Below are 10,312 nucleotides of genomic sequence, written 5' to 3' on the forward strand. Positions count from 1 at the left end.
TCTGCAGCTGCCAAGGGGCAGCTGGCTGTCTGAGTGATAATGAGTGCTTTTCAATCCTTCAGCAGCCTCAATACCCACCTGACTTCCTGGCCCTCTCCTCCAGATACAGCACTCTTCCTGGCCGCAGGGCCCTGAAGAACTCCCGTCTGGTGAGCCAGAAGGATGATGTTCACGTCTGTATCCTTTGTCTCAGAGCCATCATGAACTATCAGGTAAGGGACAGTTCTAGCTATATGTGCTCCAATTCTTCTGGCTCATCTGTGAACTAGGACAGCTAGCCGGGCACCAGCTTGTAAAAGACAGGTCTGCCAGTAAGCTTGTGGCCAAGGAGATTGGCTGGGCTCTCCCTTCCATACCATCAAGGTCCTCTCCTATCCCTTTGCTTACAGTATGGCTTCAATCTGGTCATGTCCCATCCCCATGCTGTCAATGAGATTGCACTCAGCCTCAACAACAAGAATCCAAGGTGAGTTCCTTCCTTCCCCATCCTGGACAAGTCCTGCCTGGCTTTCGGGTCCTGTAGCCAGGCAGAACTTTGATTCCCTCTCCTCCCCAACCCTCCCCCCTATCCCCATCTTTCTAGAGAAGTGTCCCTGCTTCCTTCTGGTCTGCACAGTTATTGAGGGAGCAAGTCTTCCTCCCTCCCTCCCTCCCTCCTGTCTATCCATTGTGGGGCTTGAACTAAGGGCCTGGGCTCTGTCTCTGAGCCTCTTTATGCTCACAGCTAGCGCTCAATCACGAGCTTACAGCACCACTGCTGGGTTTTGCATGGTTTATTGGAGTCTCATGGGGACTTTTCTGCCCAGGCTGGCTTTGAACCGGGATCCTCAGATCTCAGCCTTCTGAGTAGCTAAGATTACAGGCATGAGCCACCAGCACCTGTCTTTTTCTCACCTTTCTAAAGCCCACTCCTTCCCTCACCACTGAGACTGGCTCTACCTTACAGAACAACTCCCTAGTTGTGGACATGAGCTGTGTGGTGGCCAGATTAAGGTGCTAATCTTCCTTCCTTAGGACCAAAGCTCTGGTCTTGGAACTCCTGGCAGCTGTGTGTTTGGTGCGAGGAGGTCATGAAATTATTCTTGCTGCTTTTGACAATTTCAAAGAGGTCAGTCTCCTGTTGGCATTTTTCTGTGTATTGAGGGAGAAGGCAGGGAGCCAGATAGGTAAGCACCATTTCTTAGGATTTCCAGTGATTTTTAACATCTCTGATTGGCTAAATAGTCTGCTTCCCAGAGTAGGAACAGAACTAAGGCAAAATCAGAACTTCAGTCCTGTTAGGTCTCATAGCAGCAAGCCTGTCTATTAGTTTGCTAAGGATGTTGTGAGCTGCAGTACGGTGATCCTAATCTGACTGTCATCAGAATTACCAGAGGAGCTTGTTAAAAATGTAGACCCCTTTTCCCCTCCCCTGACCCACTGGAGTCTGGGCATCTACTCTTCACAACACGCCCAGGCAGTTCTCCTACTGTGAACCCATTGGAGGGACCTAGTTTACATAGGAAAAGGAAGTCTCCTGAGCTGTTGATAGCCTTTGGTGAGGGGAGAGAGAATGCCTGTGTGGAATTTCCCCAGCTCTGGGCCTACCTTCAAAATCACAGTGCTTCAGCAGACTGTGGGATTCCTCGACATCTAGCCACAGCTCTTGTCCCACCTCTTCCTCCACTCTGGACCTCTTTCCTAGCATCCATTGTTCAATCCAGGAAACAGCTCTTCCTCCTTGAAGCTCAGGGGCTCAGAGGAGCCCTTGGACCCCTTTCAGCAAAGGGCTTTCCTGTACTAGCTCCACCCCTGTGGATCCCTGGGACCTCACCCACAGTGGAATTCCCTCCTTTTAACTTGACACATTAGCCCTCCATGTTTCCCCTTAGCCTAACACCAGAGGCACCTAACACCCAATCTGACACAGGCTTTACTTGGTTCCCTCAGTGGGTTGGTAGGAGACCAGAGACTCAGGGCCAGATTCCAGGTCCCAAGTCCTCTTTTATAGGGTTCAAGATGGTCCATTCCCTAGATAGAGTTGTGGTTAAACTTAGCCTTTGCCATGATGCTGCTGGAAGCCATGGTTCAAGGATTTGGGTTCTGTGTAGAGCAGATCCTTTCCCTGAGAAAGTTTGTTGATTCAGGTGTGCAAGGAGCTGCATCGATTTGAGAAGCTGATGGAATACTTTCGGAATGAGGACAGCAACATTGACTTCATGGTGAGGAACTAGGCTCAGGCATACCCATTAGAACTATGTGCTCCTTAAGGCCAGGAACCACCCTGACTGTTTTTGATCCTCTGCCCTCCCAGGTGGCCTGCATGCAGTTCATCAACATTGTGGTGCACTCAGTAGAAGACATGAACTTCCGGGTCCACCTGCAATATGAATTTACCAAGCTGGGGCTAGAGGAGTTCCTTCAGGTGAACTGGTTGGGGTCCTGGTCAAGTAAAGCATTTGAGGATAGAGAATTTTAGACCCAGCACAAAGAATGTTTACAAGAATCTAGTCCTGGATGCTTCTAGAATCTGCCTGTTTTCTCTGGGACTCGGGACCTCCTGCAGATGCCTCTCCAGTCTGGCAACTCCATTGGAAGCAGCTCTGACATGAGGCTGATAGTGTGCTCTGGGAAGTGGTGGTGGGTGACGGTGAGGACGAAGAAGTCCCAGGAGTGCCTCCAGTCCTCTGCTAGCTCCATCAACTGCTACTCTCTGCTTTTCCCCAGAAGTCAAGGCACACGGAGAGCGAGAAGCTGCAGGTGCAGATTCAGGCATATCTGGACAACGTGTTTGATGTGGGGGGATTGTTGGAAGATGCTGAAACTAAGAATGTAGCCCTGGAAAAGGTGGAGGAGCTGGAGGAGCACGTGTCTCATGTAGGTGGTCTCTGTTGCCATTCAGGCTGCTCTTGAGGGTGAGGGATGGGCATGACCTAAGTTCCAGAAATCTACAGCTGACCGGCTTGCCTCCATACTAAGCCCCATCAAGGCTCTGGCCTGATTTACTGGACTCCTAAGACTGGTAGATTACCACCACTTACCTTGTATTCATCCATCCATTGCTGTTTACTTTTATTCTTTTTTTTTTTTCTGGTACTGGGGCTTGAACTCAGGGCCTTTCACTCCGTTGGTTTGCTTGTTCACAGCTGGCACTCTACTACTGAGCCACACCTCAAGTCAGGCTTTTTTGCTGGTTAACTGAAGATGGACTCAGACTTTTCTGTTTACATTGGCTTCCAAACCACAATGCTCCAGGTCTTAGCCTTTTCAGTAGCTAGAACTGCGAGTGAGCCCTGGTACTGAGCCTTGCTGTCTCATGGGCACCTGAGAGTTTTGTAGGGGAGCCACGTGCCCTTGGAGCACTATGGTGGGGATGCCTGGGTCCTGACTGGGAGTCAGGCTACCCTGAGTTGCCCAGGTTTTAACATAATCCTGCCTTTCCCATCTTGCAGCTCACAGAGAAGCTTTTGGACCTGGAGAATGAGAACATGATGCGGGTGGCTGAGTTGGAGAAGCAGCTGCTGCAACGAGAGAAAGAGCTAGAGAGCATCAAGGTACAGTAAGCTGGGGAAGAGAAGAGAGGGCCTGGGCTCCATGGACTGGGGCCTTGTTTTTCTCTCCTGAGTCACATTTTAAACTCTTGAGGCACTCAGACAGGGTGAGCTGATGATCTCACCCCTTTTTTTCTGATGATCCTGGGGCTTGAACTCAAAGCCTGGGTACTGTCTCTGAGCTTTTTTGCCTAAAGATAGTACTCTACCACTTGAGCCACAGCTCTCTTTCGTGTGTGTGTGTGTGTGTGTGTGTGTGTGTGTGTGTGTGTGTGTGTGTGTTTAAGTGGAGATAAGTGTCTCATGGACTCTCCTGCCCAGGGTTGGCTTTGAACTACCATCCTAAGATCTCAGTCTCCTGAGTAGTTAGGATTACAGACGTAAACTGCAGCTGAAGTAGGAAGCTGAAAACAGAGTGGTGCCAGACATATTGGGTGGGAACAAATGTAGTACCCACAGGCATCGCATCCCTGGAGTCCCAGGCCATACTGCCTTCTCCATGTGCTCCCCCAACCCTGACTACAGAGCAGGATCAGAGTAGCCCATTAGGCTAGTCTAGCTTACTAGGCTCTACCATGCATCCTAGATTAGAAGGGCAGGGGCTTCATGATTTTTGTCTCTTCTTGGTCTCCTTACCTACCTCGTTACTGGTTATAAAGTCATGCCTCCACCTTATTTTCTTCTGGAGGAATATGGTTTTACTGGCTCTGTTGATACACACACTCACACATATATGTATGTACATACACATGGTTTTGTTGTTGTTGTTGTTGTTGTTTTGTTTTTTGGCCAGTCCTGGGCCTTGGACTCAGGGCCTGAGCACTGTCCCTGGCTTCTTTTTGCTCAAGGCTAGCACTCTGCCACTTGAGCCACAGTGCCACTTCTGGCCGTTTTCTATATATGTGGTGCTGGGGAATCAAACCCAGGGCTTCATGTATACAAGGCAAGCACTCTTGCCACTAGGCCATATTCCCAGCCCACATGTATTTTTTATACATGTGTACATATGGATATATTTGTGTGTATATATATATGCACAGCCCCTGTTAAATACAGTATTGAGGGTCTAGAGATGGCTAAGACAAGGCCTGTCTGTGGGTCTTCCAAATGAAATAAAAGCAGTAATGAGAAGCAAAAGGTTATGGAGAGAGCAGCTGTGTCCGACTGGCAGTGGTCCAAAGGGGGCGTTTCCTAGAGGGGATCCTTTACCTTGGGGGCTTGAGTGGCCTTAGCAGTGAGAATATGCTAGAGCAGAGGGAGGGACTCATCCAGGGACCAGTGGAGGCAGGCCAGCTCTTCTCCTACCTCGTCCATTATGCTGCATCCTAGCCTCCTCAGCTCCCCACATGGATTTGTGCCTTTCTGAACACCATCACATATCCCTTAGTCCCTCGGCTAGGAATTCTCATTCCTTGGTAACAACGACTGTTGTGACGCTAATCCCCCCTGCTTCCCTCAATGGCTGATAGGAGACATATGAGAACACAAACCACCAGGTGCATACCCTTCGGAGGCTCATTAAGGAGAAGGAGGAGGCCTTCCAACGCCGATGCCACTTGGAGCCCAGTGCCCGGGGCTTGGAGTCTGTAGGTGGAGAAGTCCTGGCCAGGGTAGGCCCTGCGGAGCTGAGTGAAGGCATAGCACCCTCCGACCTGGACCTGCTGGCTTCCGTCCCACTGGCTGAGGAAGCCCTTCCTCTGCCCCCTCCACCGGCTCCACCCCTGCCTCCACCCCCACCTCCATTACCAGGTAACCAAGACCTGTGGGCTGGAAGGAATAATGTTTTTGTGGGGCCAAACATCTAGTCAGTAGTGTCTTCCTGGAGGAGTAAGTGGGAAATTGCATCATTTGAGGGCTGGAAGGATGGGAGGTCAGGATGAGAAGGCTGAGAGAGGATCCAGATGTAGGGAAGCGTAGATCAGAGCAAAACGTGCTTCAAAGATCCAGATGCTGCCCCTAATTCCTCTGAAGACAGCCAAGCAGAGGCTTAACTGGTCAGAGACTAGTTTGAACTGTCTGTCAGTTAGGACTTCTGGAAGTAGCTTGAGCAGACTCCACACAGACTCTTTATCTGAGAGTGCCTAAGGACAGATAGGGAGGGTGGCCTGGGAAGAGACTCATGACTTGTGGGTCACTGTACCATTCCTTCTTCCTCTAGACAAGTGTCCCCCAGCCCCACCTCTCCCTGGTGCTGCTCCCTCGGTAGTATTGACGGTGGGCCTGTCAGGTGAGTCCCCAGGGTGCTGGGCAGGCTGGTGAAACAAGGAAAAATGTGTCCTTGGACTCTGCCTTACTGATCATCTTTCTAAACTAGCCATTCGAATTAAGAAGCCTATCAAGACCAAGTTCCGGCTGCCAGTCTTCAACTGGACAGCACTGAAGCCCAATCAAATCAGTGGCACGGTCTTCAGTGAACTTGACGATGAGAAGATCTTGGAGGTGACAAGCTTTAGGGCGTAGAGGGCTGGGGGTCGGGGACCAGGTTGCCTTTTTAGTCAGATCTCCTAGACTTGGAAAAGCCCTCATCAGCCAGAATGGGTCTGGGTCAGTTCCAACTCTGTGTGCAGGAGCCAGAGTCTGGCCCACACTAGGCATGCTCTCAGTGCTCTCATAGTGTGAAACTGAATCATTGTCCCTTCTTACTGACTGCCAGGACCTAGACCTGGACAAGTTTGAAGATTTGTTTAAGACGAAAGCCCAGGGCCCTGCTCTTGACCTCATCTGCTCCAAAAACAAAACAGCACAGAAGGCTGCCAGCAAGGTGACCCTCTTGGAAGCCAATCGTGCCAAGAACCTGGCTATCACCCTACGCAAGGCTGGCCGTTCAGCTGAGGAGATCTGCAGGGCCATCCACACGTGAGGCTCCCATCGACTTGGCCCCAGTCAGCATCCCACCTATGAGTCTCCACCTAAGTCTGGCTTCTCCTAGTTGCTAGGGTTCCTGACAGAACTTTCTCACACACCTCAGTCATGTGCTGACCTGGCCAGAAATTACTGTGTCTGTGCTGTGTGAGACACAGAGTAAAAGGCTGCAGATTCAGCCCAGACTTTCACCCAGATAATTCTTACCCAGCGGGAACAGTGCAGTGACACCAAGCAAATACCCATAGGCTGGTAGGATATAGGTAGGAAGGGCCACATAGCTGAGTTCGGTCAGGGTAGGGTAGTCCTTCCTACAAGAGGTGCTGTCTCTACTGGGACTGAAGGAAGTGTGCTGATTTAGTGCAGTTCAGGCCTGGAGGAGGGAGCCTGGTGCTTTGGGCAGTAAAAACAATGTAACAGGTAGTAGACAGGGCAGACGGTGGGCAGAAGTCATCCAAGTATCAGTACTTCACCATAGGTACAGAGGGAAGATACTGAAAGGCTTGTACACAGAAGTCTGGAACATTCCCCAGGGTCATTGCTGGTGCTATGTGTCCTGTGCATGGCTTCCTCTCCCCTGACTTTCCTAGGGATGCGGGGAGTGTGGACAAATGCCAGGTCTCAGGTGGTCCTTCCTTCTACACAGGTTCGACCTGCAGACACTCCCAGTGGACTTCGTTGAGTGCCTGATGCGCTTCCTGCCCACCGAGGCGGAGGTGAAGCTGCTGCGACAGTACGAGCGCGAGCGGCAGCCTGTGGAGGAGCTGGCCGCGGAGGACCGCTTCATGCTGCTCTTCAGCAAGGTGGAGCGGCTCACCCAGCGAATGGCTGGCATGGCCTTCTTGGGCAACTTCCAGGACAACCTGCAGATGCTCACACCGGTACCACAGCCAAATCTCAGTCCCCCCACCTCTGTCCCACCCCACCCCTGCTAATCATCCTCCCTCCCAACCTGGGTGACTATTCCTCTCCTCTTCTAGCAATTGAATGCCATCATCGCGGCCTCAGCTTCAGTCAAGTCCTCACAGAAACTGAAGCAGATGCTGGAGGTGGGGAGAGGAGAGAATGGGTACTGGTGGTCCCCATGTATGGGGGGGTTGGGGGTGGTGTTATGTGGAGAAGAGGAAGGAGCCCTTGGAGCTCGGTCTGAACTGCTCACCCCTCACGTTTTATGGACAGATCATACTTGCACTGGGGAACTACATGAACAGCAGCAAGCGAGGAGCTGTGTATGGCTTCAAGCTCCAAAGCCTGGATCTGGTAAGATGGTGGGGCAGAATGGGCAGGAATGGGCAGGAAGCTTGCTAAGCAGTGGTGGGACCAGCATGTTTAGCTTTCTGACCCCTCCCTCACAGCTGCTGGACACCAAGTCTACTGACCGGAAGATGACACTGCTGCACTTCATTGCCTTGACAGTGAAGGAGAAATACCCAGACCTAGCCAACTTCTGGCATGAGCTGCACTTCGTGGAGAAGGCTGCAGCAGGTAAGAGGAGCCGGCTGGGTGGCCCTGCCCTCTCTTCCAGCCTAGGACAATCCCAGGAAGCTAGGAGGAGAGGGAACACTTGGTTCCATTTGTTTCTGGCTTTTGTTATCTTTTTTCTGACTTCAAAGCTTTTCCGCAGCCATCCAGAGTTTTCCTCCAGGCAGCAAGCCCAGCCCAGCCTTGGGAGCAGGAACAGGAAGGGAAGCAAGGGTGTCACTCCCACCCCCACCTCCACAAGGTGGTCCAGAGACAGCATTTGTCTTTAACAAATGCACTGTGATTCTAAGAACTATAAAAGTCCTCTGTAGACATAGGGCACAAACAGATACCAGCCTAAAACAGCTGCATGGTGAAGATCAGCAGTTCCCCACCCCCTTGACTTTGTTCTTTGGGGTTCTGAGTTGCCCTGCCTCTTAGAGCTCAACCTGCTTGGTATGCGGCATTCCATGTCCACATGGGTGTGAGACCCCAAGTGAGCCTGTGCCTGGGGGAGGGCAAGGCTGTGGAAGCCTTGGGCCAGCTTCAGCCAGGCCTCTGGTGACCGCAGTGTCCCTGGAGAACGTGCTGCTAGATGTGAAGGAGCTGGGCCGGGGCATGGAGCTGATCCGGCGTGAGTGCAGCCTTCACGACAACAGCGTCCTTCGGAGCTTCCTCAACACCAATGAAGGCAAACTGGACAAGCTCCAGCGGGATGCCAAGACTGCGGAGGTGAACCAGGGACTGAGTGGGTGGGAACAGCCAGGGCCAAGGCATTAGAGCCCTCCAGGTGGGGCTCCAACTCAGTCTGGCTATGTAGGAGGAAGACAATGCTTTAGGGGTGGCCATTGTGTCTAGAGATTGAGAGCTTTGGGGAACTGGCACCTTTTCTAGTTTCAGCTTAGGTGGTTGATTTTCCAGCTTTTAGCTCCAGGCTCCACTTTCATGTCTCTAGTGTGTTAGTTAAGCTTCTGCCCACCAGGCTGACCCCTCCCGCCCATCCCTTCTGTAGGAGGCCTACAATGCAGTCGTGCGCTACTTTGGTGAGAGTCCCAAGACCACACCTCCCTCTGTATTTTTCCCAGTATTTGTCAGATTCGTTCGTTCTTACAAGGTAAGTTGAGTTTTTAATGAGTTTGGCTAGGATGAAATTTATTGGGGGAGAGCATTTGGGCTTCAAGTCTGGCCCTTTTCTGACTCCACCTCTGAGTTCTGGTGAAGGAGCAATGGAGGACAGGGAGGGGGCTGGCGACAGGCCTCTTAGCTGTGAACTAGTGGGCAGGGTGGGGGCCCAGACCCTTCCTGTCATTGTTTGGGGCAGGAAGTGCCCCTCCAGAGTGTGGCCACCTGGGGTTAGCTGGTCCCACTGCCACCTACTCTCCACCCTCAATGTTTTAGTCCCCCTCCCAGCCTGTGTGAACCTCACCTTCCACCCCGTGGGTCTTAGGAAGCAGAACAAGAGAACGATGCCCGGAAGAAGCAAGAGGAGGTAATGCGAGAGAAGCAGCTGGCTCAGGAAGCCAAGAAGCTGGATGCCAAGGTGGGTGGGACCAAGAGCTGGCCTGGAGAAGGCAGGACAAAGAACTGGGGGCTGAGGAGGAACAGAAGGCTAGAAAAGAGATGGAAAATTGGAACAGACTCCCAGATGGCCTGAGGACTGAAGGCCAGTGGGATTGAGAGGGGGATTCCCGGCAGGGCACAGGCAGAGGCTTTCTCAAACTGAATCTTGGGACCGGAACCAGTCCCTTGTCAAATTAGTGATTTCCTTCCTCCTCCAATGCTTGGCTCTAGACTCCATCTCAGAGGAACAAGTGGCAACAACAGGAGCTAATTGCAGAGTTGAGGCGGCGCCAGGCTAAGGAGCACCGGCCTGTTTACGAGGGAAAGGACGGTACCATTGAGGACATCATCACAGGTGGGCCCTTGCTCTTCTCGAGTCCTACCCATTGGGCCCAGAGCCCAACCTAACCCCTCAGGCCTTCCTCCCACTCCCCACCCCATGAGGCCTGACTGCCATGTCTCTCTCCTGGGCCACAGTGCTGAAGAGTGTCCCCTTCACGGCCCGTACTGCCAAGCGGGGCTCCCGCTTCTTCTGTGATGCAGCCCACCATGATGAATCAAACTGTTAACCCCCGAGCCTGGGGCCTCTGACAGGTACCGGGCACCACAGCTGTCCCTTCTGCATGCCTGCCTTCCTGAACTACAGGAGTTCATAAGCAACATCTCCGCATGCCTTGAAAGCACCCTGTGTCAGCCTCCCAGCAATGGGAACACCTACTTGCATGCCCCATGCTCTGAGAAGCATGGCTTATTTCCTGCATGTGCCCTTGGGGAAATGGTATCTCTCCTACTAATGTTGTCCTGGCTCCTACTAAGACTCAGACTCAAGGGGATAGTGAACTGCCAGGCCAGGGTTGGGAGCTGTGCCAGAGCAGGCAGGACCAGGCCTGTGGTTACGG

At 52.2% G+C, this 10,312-nt stretch overlaps 1 protein-coding gene across 5 annotated transcripts in view; it reads left to right on the forward strand.

The window, feature by feature from the left end:
• Fmnl3 (formin like 3) overlaps nt 1–10,312 on the forward strand; it is an 84,256-nt gene that overhangs the window by 57,401 nt on the left and 16,543 nt on the right. For 2 of the 5 annotated variants that reach the window (XM_048364923.1, XM_048364922.1), the window contains exons 7-26: nt 104–212; nt 390–466; nt 1,015–1,108; nt 2,127–2,201; nt 2,294–2,404; nt 2,707–2,856; nt 3,432–3,533; nt 5,000–5,279; nt 5,689–5,757; nt 5,845–5,969; nt 6,184–6,386; nt 7,039–7,273; nt 7,373–7,441; nt 7,572–7,652; nt 7,748–7,877; nt 8,425–8,585; nt 8,866–8,967; nt 9,301–9,393; nt 9,645–9,768; nt 9,891–10,007. In XM_048364923.1, coding sequence (XP_048220880.1) covers nt 104–212; nt 390–466; nt 1,015–1,108; nt 2,127–2,201; nt 2,294–2,404; nt 2,707–2,856; nt 3,432–3,533; nt 5,000–5,279; nt 5,689–5,757; nt 5,845–5,969; nt 6,184–6,386; nt 7,039–7,273; nt 7,373–7,441; nt 7,572–7,652; nt 7,748–7,877; nt 8,425–8,585; nt 8,866–8,967; nt 9,301–9,393; nt 9,645–9,768; nt 9,891–9,982 — 2,482 coding nt within the window. In that variant the 3' untranslated portion in view covers nt 9,983–10,007. Of the gene's footprint in view, nt 1–103; nt 213–389; nt 467–1,014; nt 1,109–2,126; nt 2,202–2,293; nt 2,405–2,706; nt 2,857–3,431; nt 3,534–4,999; nt 5,280–5,688; nt 5,758–5,844; nt 5,970–6,183; nt 6,387–7,038; nt 7,274–7,372; nt 7,442–7,571; nt 7,653–7,747; nt 7,878–8,424; nt 8,586–8,865; nt 8,968–9,300; nt 9,394–9,644; nt 9,769–9,890; nt 10,009–10,312 lie in introns of all 5 variants that reach the window. The other 3 variants (XM_048364921.1, XM_048364927.1, XM_048364924.1) reach the window with 2 other exon arrangements.

The sequence above is a fragment of the Perognathus longimembris genome, chromosome 1 (assembly GCF_023159225.1).
Source record: "Perognathus longimembris pacificus isolate PPM17 chromosome 1, ASM2315922v1, whole genome shotgun sequence".
Lineage (NCBI taxonomy): Eukaryota > Metazoa > Chordata > Mammalia > Rodentia > Heteromyidae > Perognathus > Perognathus longimembris.